Source organism: Cetorhinus maximus, chromosome 6, assembly GCF_964194155.1.
Source record: "Cetorhinus maximus chromosome 6, sCetMax3.hap1.1, whole genome shotgun sequence".
NCBI lineage: Eukaryota > Metazoa > Chordata > Chondrichthyes > Lamniformes > Cetorhinidae > Cetorhinus > Cetorhinus maximus.
The window spans coordinates 12,053,760-12,079,334 of NC_135884.1; the positions used below are offsets into that span (position 1 = coordinate 12,053,760).

Sequence of the window (25,575 nt, forward strand, 5' to 3'; positions counted from 1 at the left end):
GAAGTGTGGTCACCATGGGAATCAAATACAATGGAAGCATGTTTTCGTGTGATCCGATCCTGCACTCAGAGGTTTTTATGTAGATACTGGTTTTACAGGGTTATGTACATTGCTGACTTGGCAGCTGGTTTTGTTGGCCCTGATTCTGGATCGGTGGGGGCAATTTTAACCAACCCACCTGTCAATAATCTGACGGGATTGGGTGAAATACCCAGCTCAGTTTTACTCTTTACGAAAATCAGCGTAGACTCCTGTGGAGATAGGCGACCACACTTCTGAAGCATTTTTAACTGCAAAGCACTTCTGCCACATCCTGAGTCATGAATGGTGCTATATAAGTGCAAACTTTCTCTTCCAAGTATTTGTTTTATTTTCACCATGCGCTGGGGTCGTGGAAATTCTTCAACAATATGAAACAGGTGCCCTCTTTAAAAATGACATTTTCAAAAAAAAAAACAACAACTTGTCTTTATATAGCGCCTTCGCTGTAGTAAAACACCCCAAAACGCTTCACCGGAGCATCATCAAACAAAATTTGGTACTGAGCCACGTAAGGAGATATCAGGGCCAATGACTAAAAGCTTGTTTGAAGAGGTTGGTTTTCAGGATTGAGGGGTGAGGGGTTAAAACCAGCATCCCAAATAATCCTATGGGTCACCCGCCCGGTGATTTTGTTCAAAATTGTGCCCTCAGGAAAATTAGAGGAGCTGAATTTTATTTAAATGGAGAAAGACTGCAGAAAGTTGCAGCACTGAGGGTTTTGGGGGTCCTCGTGCATGAATCACCAAAAGCTAGCATACAAGTTCAGCAGGTAATAGGGAAGGCAAATGGAATGTTAGCCTTTATTTCAAAGGGAATGGAGTATAAAAATAGGGAAATCTTGCTAAAACTATACAAGGCGCTAGTTAGACCATACCTAGAAGGACAAGGGCGGCAGATAGATGGGAACACCACCACATGGAAGTTCCCCTCCCAAGTCAGTCACCATTCTGACTTGGAAATATGTCGCCGTTCCTTCACTGTCGCTAGGTCAAAATCCTGGAACTCCTGTCCTAACAGCATTGTGGGTGTACCTACACCACATGGACTGCAGCATTTCAAGAAGGTAGCTCACCACCACCTTCTCAAGGGCAACTAAGGATGGGCAATAAATGCTGGCCCAGCCAGCGAAGCCCACATCCCATGAATGAATATAAAAAAAAAATACTGTGAACAGTTTTGATCCCCTTATCTAAGAAAAGATATAATGGCATTGGAAGCAGTCCAGAAAAGGTTCACTAGGTTGATCCCGGGTATGGAGGGATTTTCATATGAGAGGAAGTTGAGTAGGTTGGGCCTGTACTCATTGAAGTTAGAAGAATGAGAGGTGACGTTATTGAACCAGATTCTTATAAGATTCTTAGGGGGCTTGACAGGGTAGATGCTGAGAGGTTGTTTCTCCTTGTGGGAGAGTCTAGGGTCAGAGGGCATAATCTCAGAGTAAGGGGTCGCCTATTTTTAACAGGAATGAGGAGGAATTTCTTCTCTCAGAGGGTGTGGAACCTGTGGCATTCTTTACCGCAGAGGGCTGTAGAGGCTGGGTCGTTAAGTATATTCAAGACTGAGATAGACAGATTTTTAATCAGTAAGGGAATCAAGGGTTATGGGGAAAAGGCAGGAAAGTGGAGTTGAGGATTATCAGGTCAGCCACGATCTCATTGAATGGCGGAGCAGACTCGATGGGCGGAATGGCCTACTTCTGCTCCTACGCCTTATGGTCTCTTTCTATTCAATCAGATCATCATAACCCCAAAATCCAACTCCTTGTTCGTCTTTGAATCTAAACGGGGAGAATTTTTCTTCTCAGGATAAACAGCGACAAGTTGTGGAGTGAAGACCCTTCCACTATTGCACCGTATGCACATCCCCCAATATACAGAGTTAACATCTTAAAACGCATTTTACTTTCAAGGGAAGGGACTTACAACACTAAAGCGCACCATTAAACTAGTCAGAAGTGCCACGCAGTTTTTTGAAGGTATACTGCACTAACAACTTGTAACTGGTTTGACCCCAGTCGCTGTACAGGGCATTTAACAGCCAGCAGCTCCTGATTTGTGCTGCAGAGGGTGAATTGCACTTTATAAGAGTCAGGGGCGAGCTCACCTCCTTGTGACAATTCCACTCCCGCGAAACATCCTCATGGAAACATAGGGCCTGAATTTCACGCTTGGCAGGCCCGGAAGTGGACGTACAATCCGCTGTTGGGCGGGATTGTGTTTCCAACGTGATTTGACGCTGGGTGGCCAATTAAGGGCTGCCCAGTGTGAAGGGCATCTTCTCAGTGGTCAGAAGAGCCAGGCAGGAGCCTGTCGGGCATCGGGTCCACTGGCGACCCGGTGGGGGGTTTTAAAGCAGCAGAGGCAGCTTCCTGAAGGCTGACCAGGGGACACTTGGTAGTTTTGGAGTTGTTTGACAAAACTTTTTTTTTTGAGCAGCAATGGCATCTGCACCTGCTGGGCACGCGCCAGGCGGGAGAACAAGTCCTGTGGGCATCCGGTCCCCTGGTTCTCGGATGGGTGCCTGGGAATCCTCATGGGAGGAGGCCAGTGCCAGGCAGGGCATCCTCAATGCCAGGGATGGCCAGAGGAGGCCACCAGACCTGACCAAGAAAGCATGGGCAGAGCTGGCAGCCCAGGTCAGTGGCCATGACGTTGTGCGGCGCACATGGGTGCAGTGCCGCTAACGGTTCAACGATCTGCCATGCTCGGCAAGGGTGAGTACCGAGTTGGCATGGACCAGTATGGAGAGATGTTAATGGCAGGCCATCCCCCCCACTGTGGTGCTCAGGAGTGTAAGAGTCTGGGTGCCAACGGTCAACGACATCAGCGCCGGCCAAGGCGGTGAGCTCTGCCTGCTTGGCCTGACTGCTTTGAGGGTTCAGGGCCACGACTCGGATGTGTCCTGCGAAGTGTTCCTCAGGTGGAGCTGGCCAGGCTGCAATGGCGCTGCAGGTAGAGAGTGGACTATTCAACGCTCCTCTGAACTTTCAGGAAAAGAGAAGCCATAACAACATCAAGATGTAAAGGATAGGCAGATGCTCCCCAAACCTGCTCATATTGACGAGGAACGAGATGGATGCCTTGGAGATGGAGTGCCAGCGTCCAGCTCTTTCCAATGGTCGTGGAGAGGCAGGGGACTTTGACGAAGATAAGAGTGCAGGGCACAGATGTGAGAGTGTCAGAGTGTCTAAACATTGTTATGTTGTCTCATCTGTAATGGAAACCTTAGACGTGGAGTCCCCATTATTCATTGAAAGACGATGGCACCATCATACAGATTTCCATTGTCTCACCAGCCCACCTCGCATGCACAGTGACAGTGTGATGACTGATACTAATGACATATCATTTTTCTCCCCTAGAATCGTCATCCAGCAACTGATCGCAGGACCCTGAGGCGCCACCCTTGACACCGGAGGACCAGTGCCCGTCAGATGCGCCTGCATCACACCCCCTCTCTGCACCAGGCACCAGCACAGATACAAGCACTTTGGTGGGCATTTGATCATCGGCTACAATGTTGGTGCACAGCGGTGAGGGCACGGCACACTCGCATGAAGAGCAGGCGGAGGCAGAGACTGTCCAGGGCGCCAGCACTCGGAGGATTGCTGGAGACCAGGACCATGCTGAGTCCAAGGCAGATAACGAGTCTCTGGACTCATAGATTAGGCGGCAAATGCTGGATATCCAGCAGGATGCACAGGAGGATCTGGCGGAGATTCCTGAGGGTTTGCATGTCATGGTCTCTGTCATAGAGAAGTCCCTGCGGAGCATGAGCACTGTGTTGACCCTCAGCACTGAGCACACTGCCTCCTCCATTGAGAGAGTGGTGACTCTCATGGAGAGGCCGCTCCAGGAACAGAATCAGGGGTTCCTGGGGTTGCGCTCGGACCTGCAAGCCCTCACACAGGCACTGACCTCAGGATGTCACTGCCAGTGTGAGAGATGGATGAGGCACCTAGTTTCTCTGCTAGGTACCCATCCATCGATGGCAAGCAGGGAGGTCCAGACTGACCTCACGTTGGTGCACGAGCTGCTTGTCGTCTCTGCGGTCTCCTTTCTGGGTACTCTGGATGATGGTAGCAGTTCCTCCACCCATCTGCCAGTGATCGTGGCATCTGATGAGGCTGCGATGACTGAGGAGTGCCCAGCAACGGTGCTTAATGCTCCCTCCCAGGCAGAGCCAGCACAGGCTCCACTGGCCAGAGGACGGCCGCCAAGGTCATCAAGTCCAACAGAACAGCACAGCACAGTCAGCAGGCAGTCTCCAATGCTACTGCCAGCAAGGGGAGGCATGATTCCTATTATAACGCTGCTCTGTTTCTGTTCTTGAGTGGCAGAGAGGTGTCATAAACCACATTTTCAATGGAGTCCTTGTCACCCAGCAGTTATCCATAGAGCTGAGCTGGAGCCATGAACAGCCTTTGCACCAGTGAGTGTTGGAGGATGTATGTGTCATGGAAGCTGCCAGGGTACCTTGCAGAATCTGCGTCTTCTGGTCACAAAATATCTGGACGTTCATCAAGCGGAATCCCTTCCTGCTGACGAAGGCACCGACTCACCCACTGGCGCCTTGATGGCCGCTTGTGTGCAGTCGATGGCACCCTGGACACGGGGGAACCCAGCAATCGCTGCAAAGCCTCTGGCTCGCTCAGCCTGGCTGGCCTCCTCCATCCGGAAATGAATAAATGTCATGACCCACCTGAACAGAGCATTAGTCACCAGCTTGACACAACTGTGGACAGCTGATTGGGACACTCCACACAGATCCCCCACTGACCCCTGGAAAGAGCCGGAGGCATAGAAGCTGAGGGGTCACTGTGACCTTCAGAGCCATTGGCATGGGGTGTCCACCCACACCGTTGGAGGTGATCTCGGGCCCAATCGTCTGACAAATGGAGGTCACTGTCTCCCTGAAGGTGGCTTCACACTGTCAAAAGGCAAAACAAAACTCTGCTGCAGTTCATGATGTCCTCGAAGCCTCTCCCTGCTTTTCCACTCTTTAAACCTGGCTTGAGGCCGCATTGCAGTTCTATTCTTCATGGTGTTTAGCCCATGTGGTGTTGAAAAGCTGTGGGGGGTGGGTAGTGCAGTCATATTGGCAACCTGCGCCCGAGATACAGCCCCCAGTGTTTACTGGGGTGGGATTTCCAAATGGTGGGGCGGAGTTCTGGTCCTGCCCTGAATGCTGATTTTTAAAAAAAAACACGTTTCCTGCCAGGAGCCAGCCGGATTGGAAGGCTTGGCCCCCCTGTTGGGTGAGGAATATTCCAGAAGAGGCTGTTTCCTGCAATATGGGGTACCCCTTGTGAATGGGAACCCGGGGTGTACAGGATGGTTTGGAGAGTCACAAGGGGCGGAAAGAGATCAGGGCAAAGGTGGGCATGCGGTGACTGTGGTGGTGGCGGGGGAAGTGAGTTTGCTTGTGGGGTTTCGGGAAGCACCCCCATTCCTCCTGGCCCACAAGAAGTTCTGGAAGATCACTTACCTCCATCATGAAGCAGCCCTCTCCTCCCTTTAGCTGCTGGGTTTTTCGATGGCTCGGGAAACCCTGGCAGCCAGTGGTAAAGTTGGAAGAGAGATCAAATTTGGGGCATGCAACCTCATTAAAGCGTTGAAATGGGGAGGGCTCCTGGGAGTGGGCTGGTTGCCAATGCCATCCTGTTCTCCATTTAAACCGGAAGTGGATGGTTTCGAGGGGGTTTGTGCTTGGGTTTGAGGTTTTTAAAATTTAGCGTCCTGCCCTAAGCCAAACCCTCCTGCTTTTTGGGTTTAAAATTACCCCAATACTCTTTGTCCTGCATTGCTGCACAACACAAACAAACACTAATGTGGCAGCGTAACTAAAGCCATTGAGCTGGGGGGGGGGAACATTTTGCTTCCATGTGATAGTTTAAAATGGGCAATAGCAAATTGGCTGCCTTACATCTCTCCTGACTTTTATTTCCATTTAAGTCAATAGAAATACAAATCAGGAGAGGGGGTAAAACAGCTGCTGATCTGTTATCGCCTGCTATACATTATTGCTAAAAGTTAAAATGGCTGCGTCTGAGTAACCAGAGCACAGTGGACCCCAATTGAAAGAAGTGTTACGGACCTCTGAGATAATCGCTTCTCCCGTGTCTCCTGACTCATGTGCGGTGCGTACACATTCCAGGCCTCACAGATGACTGTAGTAATCTCCAGATCATGTTTTTCCTGCAAAAGGGCAAAACAAGCACAGTTGAGAAGACCATCCTTCAAACGACAAGAAAGAAAGGCGAGTAGAGTTTGCTCACCTGCACCAAAGTTCTCAAGCCAGCGGCGGTGACCAAGGCGAAGGTCCCAAAAATAGTTAATTCCGATTCAACTTTCTGGGGAGTGGAGTTCCCTACCACCTATGTAACCTCCTTGCGCTGTACTTTCTTTTAAAAAAAGTTTCAAAAGAGAAAAAGCAGCACACCTGGCTTCTGAAAAGGTGCGTATTTTAACACCGCTTTTAATAACATGCTTCATCACTTGTGGTAATTCAGTAAAGTAGCAAAATGATGAGAAATCTTTGATCTGTAAATCTCGGCAATCCCACCCCCCCACCGCTACCCCCCCACCCCCCCACCGCTACCCCCCCACCTCACTCCCAAAAACATCACATTAAGGACTTTAAGAATTTTAAAAAAAATTATTTTTGACTTCTGGGCTTCTGATAAAACAGAGGCACTAATAACATATCATCGTCATTCAAAGCCTCCTTCATGCATTAGTGGGCAGACACTGCCAATTACAAAGGGTAGCGCACGCCTACTTGAGACACCGATGCTCAGCTGCAGGTTTACACTTGAAACGTCAACTACACAAAAGTTTGGCTCCTGTTCTGACAGCAATTTGTCGACTTTCATCCACTTTATCAGAATTCTCATCTCGCTGCAATTGCGGGACCGCTCCTGCCTTGCTCCCCCCACCCCCCCCAGGGGTTACCAACAAGTACATTCTTCGCCAGGAACCATTAATAATTATATATACCTATTATATATACATACATATACATATAAATATAAATGATAAATAGAACCTTACTAAGATTGCTTGAAAAATTCGACTGGCATATTAATTAAGAATTCAGTAGCTTAGTCTGAAGCACTGTACTAGTCACAAATCCTTGGCACATGAAGGAATGGTTTTCTTCAGTCCACAAGGCAGGTTCAGGGCCAAGCTACAAGCTGGACCTATAGCAAAAAAAATTAGAGGGAAGATGGTACCAGTTCCCACCGTCAGGCCACTGAACATCCTGGAGTGAGTGATGTCAGCTTCATGTGGGCAACATTTTGTCAAAGCCTTTCATATGTGATGCACAGGAGCATGACGTGGGTGGTAGCAAGCTAGCCTGGTACATGAACAACAGAATTTCATATTGGGAACCTGAAGATGGCTGTTGCTTTCCAAGGTTTCCAATGTAAGTCCATCCATTGCTTTGAATATGGATGTCCCACTGTTTATTTTGCAGCTTCAGATACCTGGCGTTAAAAACCGCTGGAAGGTGTTACTTGGAGGTGTATGTATGTCTGTGTGTGTGTCTGTGTGTGTATATGTATGTGTGTGTGTGTATGTGTGTGTATGTCTGTGTGTGTATGTATGTCTGTGTGTGTGTGTGCATATATGTGTGTGTGTATGTGTGTGTATATGTGTGTGTGTGTATGTCTGTGTGTATGTCTGTGTGTGTGCGTGTGTGTGTGCGTGTGTGTGTGTGCGTGTGTGTGCGTGTGTGTATCTGTGCGTGTGTGTGCGTGTGTGTATCTGTGCGTATGTGTATATGTGTGTGTATGTCTGTGTGTGTATGTGTATGTAAGTCTGTGTGTGTGCGCGTGTGTGTGTATGTGTGTGTATGTCTGTGTGTGTATGTGTGTATATATGTGTGTGTGTGTATATATGTGTGTATGTGTGTATATATGTGTGTATGTGTGTATATGTGTGTGTTTGCTGCTCACATATTGTGGGTTTGGTTCCTACCACTATTGATTTGAACAGCGGCAAGCAGCTGCTGCTAATGATTCACATCAACAACAACTTGTATTCACATAGCACCTTTAATGGAGTAAAGCATCTCAAAGCACTTAACTGAATGCATTACCACCATTCTCCTGACACAAGCACCGTGTTATGACTGTGGACGATTTTTCAGAGTTCCAATGTTAAAGCTTGAAGTGCCCCTCCTCCAGTGTATGTCGACTGGCAATTTTAACATAAGCTTTGCCCGGTAATTTGTCCAGGGCTGGATTTACTTTAAAATTCAAAATTCTCATCCTTGCTTCCAAATCCCTCCTTGGCTTCCGTTCCTTCCTATAGCTGTGGCATTTTCCAGCTCTACAACTCAGATCTCTGTGCTCCCCCAGTTCTTGCCTCTTGCTCATCCCCGATTTTAATTGCTCCACCATTAGCGGCCGTGCCTTCAGCAGCCTGTATGTTAATCTCTGGAATTCCCTCCCTCAACATCTCCGCCTCTATACCTCTCTGTTTCTTTAAGATTTTCCTCAAAACCCAACTTTTTGACCAAGTCTTGGTCACTGTCCTAATATCTCTTTATGTGGCTCGACGCTAAATTTTGTTTAATAACGTTGCTGTGAGGTACCTTGGGCTATGTTCCTATGTTAAAGGTGCTATATAAATGCAAGTTGTGGTTCCGAAGGCCCGAGAAATCTGGTAAGTGTCTATGAGTATGTGATATTTTGAAAAATTTTTCAGCATTAGTTTAATTTGTTATGAATTTTATTTTAAGGAGTATATAATGGGGCAAGTCACATAGCTATGAATAATTGAATTTGCTTTTCCCAACAGGAAACTGGATAAACTACTTATGCTGGATTGCATAAATCTTACATAATCTGAATATCTGATTGGTGAATAATAAACACACCAGAGGCAGCAGCCTGTTACAAACGGATCGCAAGCCCCCCTCACCCCCGACCGTGCCGGGAGCAAAGTCGGTGTGGAGCTGACCCGCTCCATGCCAACCTGCCACGCAGCTGCGGGCAGGCTTAATTGGGGTAGTATGAGACCTCCCGCCCCTCGTGGGGGAGGAAGTCCCGGACTCGGGAGCCACCGGTCAATCCGATTGGCCGGCAGCTCCAGCAGTTCCGTCAGTGCCAAGAGTGCACAAGTGGGCACTGCGACCAGGAACAAGAAAGCCCGTGGGTCCCAGAGTCAGGTAGGTCCAGGGTCTTGGGTAGGGGAGGTTTGGGCAGTTTAGGGAGAGTTGGGGGGCTGGAGGTGCTGTGTTTTATACGGTAGGCAAGTAGGAAGAAATGGGGGGGGGGGGGGTGTTATTTTAAGGGGGGCTGCCCCCGATAGGCAAAGGGCACCCACCGAAAATACCCACCCTTCCTTCTGTCCCTTTGAAAAAGTTATTTTAAAAAGCGACCTGCCCACGCAAATCGTTTTATGGTTGGGCAACATATTAATGGGGTCAATTGGCTTGTGAACAAGTTCAAATGGCCTTTAATTATTTATTTAAATATGGTGGGTGGACTGCTGATTTCGGTGCCCACCCACCCCCGTATTATGGAGGTGAGCTCGGGGTGGGGGGTGGGTGGGCAGGTGGTGGGGTGGGCACCTGCCCTATTTTATGTGCCCCCCCTGCCTTATACATGCCTGGCAGGGGCACATAAAATGCTTTAAGAAATATAATTTAGGAGTTTTGTTGCCCCCTATTCTCCAGCTTCGTGCTAATAGAGGGCTTAAAATAAGGTAGAGCAAAAGTGAGAGATTCTACCGTCATGGCTGGTCTCCCACATTTTACCCTCTATGAACCTGAGATAATCTCAAACACTGTTGCTTCCGCACTCTTCCTTGCACAAAGTCCTGCTGACTTATTACCCCTGTGCTTGCTGACCAACATTGGCTCCTGGTCAGGCAATGCCTTAACTTTCAAATTCTCGTCCTCATTTTCAATTTCCTTCATGGGCTCATCCCCTTCCTAATCTCCTCCAGCCCCACAACATTTTCAGGGTATCTGCGCTCACCTAACTTTGGCCTCTCGAGCATCCCTGGTTTTAATCGCTCCGCTATTGGTGGCCATACCTTCAGCTGCCTGGGCCCTAAACTTAGGAATTCCCTCCCTAAACCTCTTCGCCTCTCTCTTTCCCTTCTTTTCTTTAAGACGCTCATTAAAAACTACCTCTTTCACCAAAGCCATCTGCCATCTGACCTAAGATCTCTTTCCGTGGCTTGTGTTGTTTTATAATGGTCCTGCGGAGTGCCTTGATTAAAGGCGTGTATAAATGTAAGTTGTTGTTGATGGTCAGAACAGTCACAGAAATTTTGATTAATATTCCATGTGTTAGCTTTCACAGTCCTGTGAAATGTGGCTGTGATGGTCAATTATTGGTACCGACGTTATATCAATACAAAAATGGCCAAGATATGGAGAGGCGGGGAGGGGGGTTGAAATGAAAACAATGCGTTAAAAAAAAATTACCACTCTTCACTCAGTAAGAGTCCTGCATTAGCACAGAGACAACTGTTGTACTGAATGAGTGGTTGTTGGAGTTTACTTGTTATATTTGGGTGAGGGTTAGCGAACAACCGGTGAGAAATAACCTGAGAGTAATGTGAGAAATTTCATTTTATTTCAAGTGCTGTGGAAAGTAAAGGAGTTTGTTTATGTTTTTCCGATACTGATTTTTATTGTGTTGCAGCTTGGTTACTATTTAGGCTTATCTTCACCCCCCGCACCCCCCTCCACTCCACTTTCAAACATTACACCGTGTAAGAAACACATTGTTATCTTTCTTTCGTGCAAAATAAATACATATGGTTTGTTGCTCAGAATTAGAGGTTAGATTTCAATCATATTTTTCTGCTGTGATACCAATCTCACAGCTGGCACAGCTGGAGGCATGCCAAGATAACAGACTAATGCAAACACAGACTAATGTGATGGCTCAGCGCTGAGGAGACTGCTGTTGACAGCACCGACTTGTGTCTACCTGTATTCCACTTGATTGGCAAGGATCATTCCCCTCTGTGACGAATGCTACCCTTGAACCTAAAAAGACCCATCTGTCGGTCAGACAGGAGCTGGATTCCACTCGCACGTCCATCCCAGGTTTATTAGGTTTGCCAATAAGACCACCTGACAGTTTATATACTTTCCATCTTTTCACTATTAACTCTTTATGTCTTCTTTGTGTCAGAACAAGGTGGCCATGGCACAGTAGCTACTTTAACCCTCTGTGTACTAAACAGGTTCTATGGTTTGTGGCAAAACCATTTGTTTGACTGGAGCCTTCTGACAATGTGTGCCCACCTGGGTATGGTGTCAGGGATAATCTCCCCAATAAAATAAAATCTATATGTTGCAACCAAACCATTCACTCTCAGGTTAACAGCTCAGTTGAGCAACTCTCATTAAACCCTCCAAGCATGTATGTTCTACACCTGAGGTGGGAGTTGCGAAATCACAGCGTTACACAGTATTTACAGCTGCAGTAGCATCCTATTCAGCACAACCTATCCAGGCTGGTGTTTATTTTTGACACAAGCGTCTCCTGCTCTAATTATTTTGTGTCCCCCGAGTGTTCTTTTCCCCTTGTATTTATCTAGCTTCCCCTTAAACGCATCTAGGCTATTCGCCTTAACACTCTATTTGGTAGCGAGTTTCAAATTCTCATCACTCTCCAAGCTTAGAGGTTGTTGGGCAAAGGACATAATTTGACACTTACCTGAGGACACGCATTCTGAGACAGTTATTGGAGCATTGTTTAGTCCTAGGAAAGAGGTGTGCACAATGATAGAGCAGTTCTTAATGAATATTATTGTGTGAATAGCTTGATATTTGGCAGAGACGAGTTTGGTGGAAATTAAGGCATCCTTAAGCTGTGTTGTAGTTGCTTGGCAAGGTACAAAGGAAACTTGGTTTCCTCACAAAAAATGATCCAGATTGTATTTCCATTTATAGATTTTTATCTTTGTTAGCATTTTACAGAATTGTATTTATGAACTTGCGCCCCAATTTTAATAAAAGTACAGCTGAATTTCCCATGGATGTAATGTTGTGAGAACTTGGTGCTTGTGAGAGTCCTATTGCCTTAACTACGAATCACATTAGTGAGTTATTATACCCGCATTTTTAAAAGTTTGACAATTTGTAAAATTTCATGGGTGGAATTTTCCATGCCCGCTGGCACGGGTGTCATGTCGGGCGTGAGTGGACAATATGGCGGGAAGGCCAAACATCGTGAAACTGGTTTGCAATTGTCTGCTCCGTCCGTCAATGGCGGGCTGTGTTTCCCGTTACCACACGTCGGGATCTTCATTGCAATGCCTCTGCATATCATTATAAGCCCAGGTCGCCGGAATCATTCCCCCACACTGGATCAACCATGCTGGCGTGTTTCACAACTATACATAAGCGACGTGTACCTGGCGAGCTGCACTTCACTCAGGGCTTCAAGGTTTGTTTGCCTACCTTGCTTTGGGCAGCATTCGCGGTCATCAGCGCCAGGCTTCACAGACAGCATCACGTCACTTTTAGAGGGGCTCATGGGCAGGTCTCTACCTACCAGACAAGCCCTAAGGTGGAGGTGGCTTTTCACTGGCTGCAGGGCGAGGGCTTGCTTGGGGGAGAAGTGGCCTCAGGCAAGGGAAGAGGCTGAAGGGCTGTACTGAGGAAGGGGAGTATCCCAGGGTGTGTGTGGGGGAACATGTTGATTGGTACAAGTGGCCTCAAGATGGTGAGGACTGAGGAGGCAGAGTCCAGAGGAGATGAGGCCAGATGGAGATGTGAGGGTGTGTGTGAGAGAATGAGCGGTGATGTCCCTTGAGCTGGCAGTGAGTGAGATGCCAGTGAGTATGTGACGGGCTTGTGAGTGAGTGAGTTTAGAGTGATGAGATGGTTGCCTTACCCTGGCAGCACGGATGAGATCATTCATCCTCTTTCTGCACTGGATGGCCAACCTCTTCTGTGCAGCATTTGGCTCTGACCACCACTGCCACCGCCTCCCAAGCTGGAGTGGTGAGATCGCTCCAGTGGACCTCCTGCGGCCAGGGCCGGGCTGGAGGACATCACGGCGGGGCCTCCGAAAGGCATTCCAGTGACGGGTCACTGAACCCTTCGTGTCTTTCAGGGCCATGTCTTCGCTGGGGCAATCCTGGGCTGCAAGCATTTAGAAACATGTGGGCGGCTGCAGTTTAGATATGGCACGCAGAGTGAGGAAACGGTGAGGTAATGGTGTGGCGGGCGATTCAGGGGCTGCCCGCCAGCGAGGCGGCATGTTTCCTGTGAGGCAGGATTGGGACGATACGGCGTGAAAGGCGTGGCTGGTAAAGCTTTCTTTTTCCCCTCCCGCGACCTCACTTGGTGCGAATCTGGGTCGATTCCGCCGCTTCTGTTTGAAGGTAATTAAATTGACAGGCTGCACGATAGTCTCAGGCAGCCTCTTTAAAATCTTTAACATGCCAGCCCAGCTCCGAGGGGAGCGGGTTGGCTGCTTACACCATGTCCTGCCTCCATCAAACCCCGAAGTTAGCAGGTTGGGGGGGGAGGGGTCAGCTTTGAGATTTGTTTTTTTTTTAAGATTTTCAATCCCTGACAGGCCTTCCTTCCTTGTTGGAGTGCTTAAAACCCAGCCATTCCAACATTTTCTGATGTTTTTATTTACGTTTGGACTGCACAGAGTAAAGGAAATGGCCTGTGCTGGAGTTACTTCACAGAGACGCTTACACAAACAGTACATGATTGAGGAACAGAAAAAAAAATATCAGTAGGGTTTGAAATCTTCCAAGTGAGCAAAAGCTCGAAAACCGTGAGGCACAAAACATCAATCTGCCAGACATGGCTCACATTCGCCGAGTATTGAAATAGGAAGTTCCTGATGAAAAGGGTCTCCATTTCTATACCTGCTTCATTTCTATTGGCTGATGAATGCCACACATAACATGAATATGAACCTCTGTCTAGGTCACACCGCAAAGCTCAGTTTACTAAACCAAAGGACCAACAAGGAAATTGCTGTTACCTTAATGTAATCCAGGAACTCTGCCAGTGTCATCTCTTCACCATTTGGTTTGATGCCTTGTACATTTATGTGATCCCACAATGTCCATTCTTTGTCACGGTACTGCAACATCAAAAAGACAAAAAGTCATTCACATTGTCACCAAGGGACCGGAGGGGGGAGGCTGTTTAAGGGGTTGGATTCCGTGAGGTAGTGTCAAGGCATCCGCCAAAAATAACCAGAGAATACGCAGAAAAAAATCCAGTTTGTACCCACAAACTAACTGCTTACAACCCAGAAAAATATATCTAAATTTCTCTGAGTGGGTTTGCCTACAGGGTCACTGCATTCTGAAGGTAATTCGCTCTGTGGAGTGTTTTGAACCACCCAGACTATGTGAAAAGGCATCTCCTAATGTTAAAGACATTTAAGCCTCAACATGCATTTAACTGGACAGAGATTGTCACGCGGCCCATCAACCATGGCAGAGGGAGGTGAAGGTACCAGCTTGGAGCATGTCAACAATCTGACATAGGTTCAGATTTTCACCATGATGGAGAGGCTCTGAGAGAGGTTGTTGTGAAAATCCCGGAAATGGCTGGAAATTCTACGTCCCACCCCTGAACGTGGCATGTTCTGTCTTGCGGGGCCGGGACTGGAGTTGGGCTGGGATTTGGGCATACGCAGTTTATGGAGGTGACTGGCCATTTAAATCACCAGCTGCCTCCACTAAAGTGGGATTTTGGTAGGACAGGAGTGTGAAACCTGAAGCATGCAGATTAGATCAGGTAAGTGTTGGTCTGAACTTGTTGGTTCGTTTGGATAGCCAGGGTAATCCTTTGGAGAGGTAAGGTACCCTTCTGGATGTGGTCCAGGGACACATTTAGGGGAGGTAAGGCACCCTTTGGGATTGTTAAAAGTAAACATGATTGTGCGTGAGAAGTGCATAAGCTCATTGGAGCTGTCGAAACTGTCAAGGAACTGACAAACCTGCCAAAGAACTGTCAAAGGGTAGCAAATGAGTTGGCATGGCAAGGGTAAGCACAAAGGGTAGTGGGCATGGGTTGGTATGAGCTGGCATAGAGGCTATAAAGGGCCATGGGGATGTGGGGTCATGTGGGTGTGAGTGGCATAGGTTGGCATGGGGGAATGAGGGGCCATGGAGGTGGCATAGGTTGGCATGGATGGGGCATGGGGCATTTTTGGGAGGGTGAGGAGGTGAGGGGTGAGGGCTATAGGGCTGTTTTTTGTTTTAATCTATTTAAAAATAACTTATATAGTAGTTTTAAATAACTTCAAATAACTTAAATAACTGGCCTTCCGCCCAGCTCGGTCTCTGCACCCAGCAGCCTCTGAATTCGTTTTTGGGGCAGGGAGCCCGATTTCCAAGCCAGCCCGACCCCCCCACCAGAATGAAAATCCCAATTGCAGGCATCCATTTTAAAGGTCAGGGCCGGGAATTCTCCTGTCTCCGCACACCCGGCCCGGGAGCGAAAATCTGGGCCTGGGTCTTTTTGAAAAAATATTGTTTTAACTGGGGGAAGGAAGCCATGTGACATTAGGTTTGAATGTTGCCGCAAGAAACGAGAGAATTGATGCTCGTCATTAAGTTTTGCATTAGGTAAGAGAAACAAAAATATTAATAAATATAAATAAATTTCATAACACGGGGGGGAAGGTGGATGGGTGGAGGTCCTCAGAAGCAACAAGGTTAAGAACTGCTGGTTTAAGGAGCTTCAAGTTTGTACATACAGGTGTGTGTGTGTTGGGAAGGGGGAGTGAAATGATTTGTGCTTTTCTCCCTATTTGCATGCGTCAGTTTACACATGTACATTGGAGACAACTAGATACCCTGCATGCAATTTGGCCCAAGCGAAAGACTGAACTTTTACTTGTTTACTTATGAAAATAAAATCTAGGATTTCTTCGAATTAACTTAATCTTCAGATGGCATGCTTGATCTTTACATTCCAGGGAAGAATCGCTACAGCACAGAAGGAGGCCTTTCAGACTGTCAAGTGTGTACTGGCTCTGAAAATTCAGAATTGTTCACTTATCACAAGCACAATTCAACGGGAGACAAATATCTCTGGAAAGCTATGGTGTTAAAATATGTTGTTCTGCACAGAGATACCAAATTGTTGTCAAAGCAAACAATTGGTAACAACCCTGGACTGCAACAATAAGCATCATCACTTGACAAAAAGCCCCCTGTGTGAAAACAATTTCACTATTGCCTATGTTTGGATGCAACGGCTTTTCGATCCCTAATCAACCTAAAATAGGTAAAGTGCGTTTGTGCTATTTAGCGAGTGCTCAGGCCAACAACAACTTGCATTTATAGGTGCCTTTAACCTAGAAGAAAGTCCCAAGTTGCTTCACAGAGGTGTAAGGAAAACTAATGCTGAGCTAACTCTACCAATATATCACTGTAGCAGTGTTCTGTGATACTTGGGAGACCACATTACACAAAATAGTCCTAGGTTCCCAGTGGCAGCCACAATGCACCTTGATATAGGTCATTACTGGGTCAGGCCATTGTTTTGTCCCTTGTTTTAGGAGGGAGGCTTCTAATTCAAGGATGACATCTTTTCCTTCATTGTATGAAACCAATTCACAGAAGTTAGGATAAAGGAGATAAAACTAGCAGTTAATGGATTAGATGGACGTCTTGAATTGAACACTTTGCAATTGTATTTTTATGTCTTTTAAGGGACCAGTCAAAACATCCACAGTGTTGTCTAAAATATTAAATTATCCCTTTTATGAAAAAAAGGGAATTTGTAGCAATAACGGCCTGAGAGTGGTGGAGATTGGGTTTGGTCTGCTCAGCTCTTCAGGCACAGCGCGTAGAGGGTCCAACCAAATCTCCAGGTGACAAACAAAAGAAATACAGACTTCAAAATATACCTGCCTCAAATAACTGGATTAATGCCTGCCTCAAAATACTTCGGATGAACTCACTAAGTATTAGCACGTTAATATCCGCACAGCCTAATTTCGAGGCTGTAACCAACAAGCTCTGCAAAAAAAGTAGTCATGACAAAGTTCCAAGGTGAAAACGATTGCAATCTGGCCTTGGGTTTCTACTCCCTTTGAGACATACAACCTCTTCATCCTCTGTCCCATTTCCTCTCATTTTGAGCTGTCTCCAAAAAATATTACCCAGGCAACAAAATAAAAGCGATTGCCCTTCTACCAATATGAAAATCACAATTCTGTGTAGATATATATGTATATTATAAAGTGTAAATCTTCACTCCCTGGGTTTCAGAAGTGAGCAATGATGTCCCAAATATTCAGTTTTGGACACTGTAACAAGCTCTGGGGTCAGTAGTTTACCACTGCAGCCTTCAACTGGAAACAGCTTTGAGAGTCAAAGAGCCAGGGTGATTGATGTATTCGGCTGAGATATAAGTACAGCAGCTATTAATTTATTTGTCTTGTATAAGCCTGTTACAGTATAAATGGTATTCCCTAATTTCCCTTTATTGAAACCATATATTGGGCAATGGGTGTCTCATATTCTCCCTCTTCATGCGCATTAACTTACTACCTGTACAGTTATCCCATCCTTCCCCAAGAAATATTATTGAGATGTATAAATCTCCTGGCTCCTATTAATGTCGCAACTGCCGTTATTTCATCTGTCTCCCTGGCGCATATTCTTTGCCTGTCTGGCTAGGTTCATGCGTCTTTTTTAAAGGCAGTGGGGGGGGGGGGGGGGGGCAGGGGGTTACCCGCAGCTGCTCCCTCTCTCATCAGCCAGTTTCCTGTCTCCATCAATCCACACGTGAAGTGGGGGAGGAAAAGGGGAGCTGAGAGCGGAAAAGCTGCCACAGCCTGATGTGAGCCAAGAGCCCTGGCCAGCCAGAGCATTTAACATAGCATTTTAACATCAAGAATACTGCAGGGCTTGGAGCAACAATAACAGCAAAGACTGCTAATGAGGAACAGATCTCAAGAACAGCCCCTCTCTTTCTCTCTCTCTCTCTCTTTGAAGGTGAATCCTGCTCCATTTCACAATTTGCAAATTAACTGCAAAATGGGCATCAGCACAGGGTTCAACTTCTTGTGAAAGATTGTGCTTTTATAAGTCAAAAAATACGATCTCCCAGTGCTGCACATAGGCCGGGTCTGTATAGGATCAAATTCGTTTAGTCCGGGTTTGAGGGGGTGTGGGGGCGGGGATGCGCTGGGTCTGCTACGTGAAAAATTGAGCCTCATCAGGAATGAAAAGGGTAACCTAAAATAGAGACTGGACGATTTGGAAATAAATAGTTCTACAAAACTGGGAAATCTTAAACAGAAGGTTTAACTCTTTAATGGGAAGATTCGCTTTTTTTTTTACATAGAAATTCAGATTTCTGTTTGAAAATACTTCATCTACGCTCAGACGTTGGGTATGACACAGCTGACAATGGATATATCCTGTAAGGGGGAGGGGTGGTGTGGGGTTGGGGGGGGGGTGGGGGGCGGGGGGGAGGCGCGGCGGGGGGAGGTTAAAAATGTAATGTGCACCCATGACATTTGTCATTTGGAAATGTGCCCAATTATTTTTCAAACGCATTTGGTATTCTATAACTGTTTTAATTAAGATGTGAGCCCATAACATCTGGACTTCTGTCCCGCAAGTCTGGGGAATTGGGATCTGATCTAAATGTGAGCCTGCAATGCCAGAGGTTATAGTTCATTTCTTATGGAGGGTTCACATTCTACCCCTCTCCCTTCCCCTCCAATCAATCACAGCAGCACTCACATTTAACCCCTGTTAATGAGGTTTAATCTGTGATTACTGCAAACATTCCAAAGCCCCAATGGCTCAGTCATTGCCCGATCTTTCAAATGATTGGAGATGATGGTATCAACGCTCTATGGGTCATGCCCAAACTTGTGTGAGCCTACACCCAGCACACTCACTAACCCTCGGCTCACGTGAGGCGCTAGCAAGCAAGAGTAGACGAATCTTTTGGATCAGGGTGGGTACCTTTACGTGTGGTGGTATTAAACTTGTCTCACAACAGTTGCAGAGAGGAAATTCATCATAATAGGACATGATGATTAAATAATATTTCAGGAAACAAGTAATAAATCAGATCTGGGCGCGGGGCTTCCTGAGGAAATTAGGATCTCCCTCACAAGGCTGGGAGTCCGATAACAGGAGCAGGGATCCCTTAAAACCTTGACTATACAAAAAATAAATGATCAGATTATGATTGCTGATGCAGCAGAGGAACTGACTAACTTCAGAAAATAATCCTTGCGAAATTCAATTCGTATAATCATTGCACAAGTTGACAAAAGCCCACATTGTGCCCAGATAATATAATATAGTCAGGTCCATTATATATAAACACAGTCTAGGGCAGATTTTATTTCATTTCATGGATTTTCCAAGAATTGAAACTAATTTTTCGTTCCAAGCCAATGATAATTCACAAAGTGCTTGACCTTAAGAAACAAACTTAGGAAACAGAGTCCTTGAATTTGCTTTGGGATATCCCTACACTGTTCAAGTTTGTAAGTAGGCAGAAAAGGCCAAACATTAACTTTTCTTATATGTTCAGTTTGCCAGCTGTGACTCAGTTAGTAGCACTCTCACCTCAGAGCCTAAAGATCCTGGGTTCAAGTCCCACTCCAGGATTTGAGCGCAAAAGAAGAATCAAAGCTGATATCCCAAGGAAGTACTGAAGGGAGCACTGAACATCAGAGGTGCTGTCTTCTAGATGAAATGTTAAACTGAGGCCCAGTCAGATCCCAATATGCGAGTTTGAAGAAAAACAGGGCTGTTATCCCCCAGTGTGCTGGCCAATATTTATCCCTCAATCAATATCACTAAAACAGATTATCTGGTCATTATCATATTGCTGTTGGTGGCAGCTTGCTGTGCACAAATTGGCTGCTGCGTTTCTGACATGACAGCAGTGACTTCGAAAGTACTTCATTGGCTGTAAAGCGCTTTCTGGTGGTCGTGAAAAATGCTATACAAATGCAGGCCTTTTTTACTTCTAGTGAAGTGAAAATTTTTTGCACACACACACAAATGCGTAAATTTGCAGATGTGCAACTCATGTTTAGGGACTTTGACTATTGCAGAGTTTAGTGATGTTGGCCTCCAAGAGAAGTGCAAACACTAAGTAACCTGCCTCAATAGCCACAGGGGATGAGAGCAATTACACCAGTGATCAAGTTTAGTTTCTTATCCTGATGATTGTGTGCTTACTCATCTAACCTCACTGCAGTAGATCGACATCCCCTGCCAATTACTAGCCTATAGTTTATACAATTTCCTGTCTATGACTAAAACAAATAAATACATGGTTTTTTTAAAAAGAAAGTCAGGGTTTAATCTCCACACCATCACTTCACAGTACAGTAGTGCCAAATTAGATTCTAATTAATGTGAGGAGCACAGCCTGGTCCTGCGGTAGTGCCCCTGGATATCCTGAAGTGACCCCAGGGGTTACAGAGTCCCAACAAACTTCTCTCGCACAACCCAGCAGTAAACCAGTTAATGAAGGCAAATTAAAAAGAGAAAAAAAAGAAGTGACTTATTTGAGGGTCTCCAAGAATGTGGACATGGTGTGTATAGTGGTTTGTGGAATGAAAGAGTCTCTGTCAGCTCTTGCATGTAGACAAAGACCTCAACACATAATCGAGATGTTCATACAAAAAGGGAGGAAGGATGGGCTAATGTACTGGGCACAAATACAGGGCTTTGCACAAGACTTTTATTATATTTTTCCCTTAATGTCATCCTGTTCTGCAGTCAGATGCTCTAAGGGCTCTTTAGCACAGCCATCCCGTGACCTTCCTAGTGACATTATAATGAGCTCTCTCTTCTAGCCGCCGTACAAGAACCGATAATCGACAAGCAATTACTTCTCCAAAAACATTCAGTTCAAATAATCAAATGGCCATAGAAAGCCAGAGCTCTGCCAAAGAAATGAGTAAGACATTTCAGTATCAATGGGTGTTTTGTCTGCGAATGTGGCAATTACTGTGCAATCCTGAACAGGATAAAGCTTGACCCACCAGAAAAGCAAGGAGTGTGCCCTGCGGTTTGTGCTTTAACTGTAGACGTTTGTGTCATCAACAGAGCACGTCTTCCCAAATGCAGCAAATTTTTTTTTTTTCTTGTTGTTGGCTTGAATGGATTACACCGTGCAGAAGTGCTCGAGTCACACAGCAAATCATCACCATGGAGACTGCACCCAGGTGTATTTGTCCCCTCTCGGTCAGTTCCAATTAACCCAATAGGTGCTCAGTCACTGGAAACACAGGCAAAGCATTGAACGGGGAGCAAAGGCGACTCCAATAAGAGTTATACTGGAGCATAAATACCAGCTGAAAATGCGACAGCTTCAAAACTTTACTTGTGTCACGAGGTGAATTATTTCCCTATTTCTAAATTGATCATAGTTATACACGGTTGTGTTGGACGTGAAATGAAAATGAGTTATTTATTAAAAAATAATGTGATTTAAGGATAACCCAATGTCATCAGCAAGGTGTCAGCTTTAGCTCAGGAGTAACGTGCTCGTTTCTAAGTCAGTGCAGCGATGTGAGCACAAGAACCAGTCTGACACTACAGGGCGTTGTCAAGGTGCTCATCTTTCAGATGAGGTGTAAATTTAGGCTCTGTTGGCTCTGGCTGTGAAACACTTTGGGACATCATGAAAGGCTCAAATATAAATTCATGTCCTTTTCTTTTTGAATTGAATTGGAACAAAAAACATCACGGCACATGCCTAATAATTTTGATAAGAAGCACATTCTTTACAAAGACTGGGTACAATCAAATCTATGATGGCTCTACTCAACGCATTTAGAGGCAAATTTTCTTCTTTATCACTCAGGCATTAAGAGCTTGAGCGAATGGATTGCAGAGGCACTTACTACAAATTTTGAAAGAAGCCATTAGCGGTTCTCTATCCATTGAAATGAATGGTTGGAAAATCGTGCAAAACTTGAGCTCAAATCTGCAGTAAGGGCTTTTGTCTCACTCTTACCCCTGGTTACTGAAGAAGAAAATCTGTTCCTCAATTTCCTGAGTCTCTGCCACTTTTTATCCACTTTCCCAGATAAGCCAGTTGAAACTTAGGATATCTTTGTATCATATGTTACATATTACATAATCTTGATGAGTTGCCATCCATACTGTGATATTTCTGTGGAACCATATTCCACAAACTGTTCCATTATTTTTATTTGTGTTTAGCTTTGGGAAACCTCACTTGTATTTATCCATTTATATTCTTAAAAGTGTTGATTAAAATGGCAGTAAAGGAACACAAGTCCATGCCCTAGACCAGTCAGAGTGCAATGCACGGGTTGCAAATTAGGCTGAGATCCAGTTATATTGGGGCGCTGAAAACTTCCCACCAGACTTTGTTTGGCATTGAGACTGTCCGTCCACAATATAAACATGAGGGCTGCTCTCTGACCCTGAAAAGTTCAGTAGGGTCAGCTGTTGACCATAATGGGATGAATGATTGCAAGCCAATGTCTTTTAAGGTTTGAACCGCTTTTGCTTGGAGATTGCTTCACTCATAATATCAGCTTGTTTCAGTGGTAGTGCTCATGCCTCCATAGCAGAAAGCCCCACTCAAGGACTTGAAAGCCTAACTTAAGTTGTTAATTCAATGGCGTTTTCAATCAACTTAGTCTATAGCTGACAAAACCTCTAATTCTGATTCAATTAGATATGTATATACATATGAATTAGGAGCAGGAGTAGGCCACTCAGCCCTTTGAGCCTGCTCTATCATTCAATAAGGTCATGGCTGATCTGATTGCAACCTCAACATTCCTGCCTACCCCTGAAAACCTTTTGCCCCTTTGCTTATTAAGAATCTATCTATCTCTGCCCTAAGAGTATTTAAATACTCTGTTTCCACTGCCTTTTGAGGAAGAGATTTCCAAAGATTCATGACCCTCTGAGAGAAAAAATTTCTCCTCATCCCTGTCTTAAATGGGCGACCCCTTATTTTTAGACAGTGACCCCTAGTTCTAGATTCTCCCATAAGGGGAAACATCCTTTCCACATCCACCCTGTCAAGACCCCTCAGGATTTTATATGTTTCAATCAAGTTGCCTCTTACTCTTCTAAACTCCAGCGGATACAAGCCTAGACTGTCCAACCTTTCCTTATAAGACAACCTGCCCATTCCAGGTACTAGTCTAGTAAGTCTTCTCTGAACTGCTTCCAATGCATTTACATTCTTCCTTACACAAGGAGACCAGTACTGTAAACGGTACTCCAGATATGGTCTCACCAATGCCCCAAATAATGGAAGCAAAACCTCCCTCCTTTTCTATTCAATTCTTCTCAAATAAATTATAACATCCTATTAGCTTTCCTAATTATTGCTGCACCTGCATACTAACCCTTTGCGATTCATGAACTAGGACACCCAAATCCCTCTGCAGTTCAGAGCTCTGCAATCTCTGACTATTTAGATAATATGCTTCTTTTATATTCTTCCCACATTATACTCCATTTGCCGGGTGTTTTCCCACTCACTTAAACTATCTATATCCCTTTGGAGCCTCCTTATGTCCTCTTCACAACTTACATTCCTACCTATCTTTGTGTCATTGGCGAATTTAGCAACCATGCCTTCGATCCCTTCATCCAAATCATTGATATAAATTGCAAAAAGTTGAGGCCCCAGCACTGATCCCTGTGGCACACCACTCATTACATCCTACCAACCAGAAAATGACCCATTTATGCCTACTCACTGTTTCCTGTTAGCTAGCTAATCGTCTATCCATGCAAATATGTTATCCCCTACCCCATGAGCTTTTATTTTCTGCAACTTTTATTATCCAGCAACTTTATGAAGGAATCATTCATTTTTACATTTTGGGGAAATGGGACCTCTAGTCTCGTATTCTATAATTTGTCTCCTAATTATGTCATGCCTTAACACATCAAAGTTTTTTGGAAAGTGCTTCACACAATGAATGACTTTGAAGCTCAGTGCGGCTGTTAAATAGGCAAATTTGAATTTGTTAATTTAAACTTGTACCAAGTAGTCCTATCACCCTATTCCATATCATTCCTGAGTAATGTACACAGTAGGGAACCCAGAATAAACCCCATGACCCCCTTCCCCCTCTCCCCCACACCAAGTTCCAGTAAGCTCTGCCTCACAGCTGGAGATTTTTTACTGTTTATCTTCACCCTCTGTTTTCTACAGTCCAGCCAATTCTAATTACATTTAGCTCATGTGCAGTTAATTAATGCTGGTTAATCTTCTTTATTAGACACCAATGTGGTAGTTAATCAAATGTCTTCTGAAAGTCCAAATACATTATATCCAGTGGATTGCTATCCAAGTTACTTCCTCAAAAGATTGCAGTGTATTTGTGAGGCACAATCTGTTATTTCTAAACCCATGTTGTCTATTCCTTTTTGTTCTGTGAATGGGAAGTTAACACACAGTGGAGGCACAGTCTGAGATGATGTAATCTAAAGGTAGTAGTTGTACTTAGTAATAAACAAGTGGCAAATAAATCACACCTAGAACAACTGTAAGTTAGCAGTTTGGCTTGTCTCCAGTTTGGTTGGTTCTGCCCCAGAGTTTTATTTAAAATGAAACTTCATATTTAATTCCTCTTTTTCCTCTCTCAGAGCTGACCTGCTCCCAACTTCAAAGACCCTATGTTTGAGGTGAGGTGGGGTGGGGTGAGTGGGGTGGGGTGAGTGGGTGGGGTGAGTGGGTGGGGTGAGTGGGTGGGGTGAGTGAGCGGGGTGAGTGAGCGGGGTGGGCGGGGTGAGTGAGCAGGGGTGGACGGGGGGGTGGGGTGAGTGAGCAGAGGTGGACGGGGGGGGTTGGGGGGGGTGGTTGCTTGAATGTCAAGGGTAGAATTAAGAGGCAGCAGATGCAAGAGTTTTAATGGTTGGGATGAGGATCATAACAATGCATTTGCAATCATATAAAGAGAAGGATGGGAAAACAAATCTATAAAGAAGAAAGCATCAGAATGCTGTGAACTTGATCGAAAAGGTTTGGGCCCTCCTGAATTGGAGAGGCAAACAGAGATTTTCACTTTACTGTTTGTAGTGTTCAGTTGTTCTGTGTTTCACTATGTGAGTTTGCTTATTATTGATGCTCATTGTGTTTGATTGGTGTGTGGCCTGTGTGTCGACTCAGAAAAAAGTAAACAAAGTTGTAGAAAGAAGTGGAAGCCTGAGCTAGAAGTATGGCCCAGAATTTTATGCTGCTCCCTCCGCCAGCAGGTGCTGGGGTGGGGGTGGGGGTGGGGGTGGGGCATGAAATTGAGTTGACGGGATTCCCTCTGGGTTCCTGCTCGCCCCAACCTTGTAGTGATTTTACACTGAGGTGGGCAGGGCCTCGGATGGGAAGCCCACCCTTGCCCCAATTAAAGCCCTTAAATGGCCACAAGAGCGTTTTCCTGCCTGATAGGCAGGTGACAGCTTGGGGGAACCCAAAAATAACGTGAGTTCAAACTTTGGCGGAAAGTGGTTGGGGGGGCGGTGGGGGGTTGGGGGGGGGAGCAGCCTCCATCAGAAGCCCCCTTCTGACTTAGGGCGC

The 25,575-nt window shown here is 45.6% G+C and overlaps 1 protein-coding gene across 2 annotated transcripts in view; it reads right to left on the reverse strand.

Annotated features, from left to right (window-relative positions):
* uba1 (ubiquitin-like modifier activating enzyme 1) overlaps window positions 1-25,575 on the reverse strand; it is a 254,790-nt gene that overhangs the window by 10,869 nt on the left and 218,346 nt on the right. For both annotated transcript variants that reach the window (XM_078543185.1, XM_078543186.1), the window contains exons 23-24: window positions 14,030-14,131; window positions 6,139-6,239 (exon numbers count right to left, since the gene is read on the reverse strand). In XM_078543185.1, the coding sequence (XP_078399311.1) occupies window positions 6,139-6,239; window positions 14,030-14,131 (203 nt within the window). The remainder of the gene's footprint in view (window positions 1-6,138; window positions 6,240-14,029; window positions 14,132-25,575) is intronic.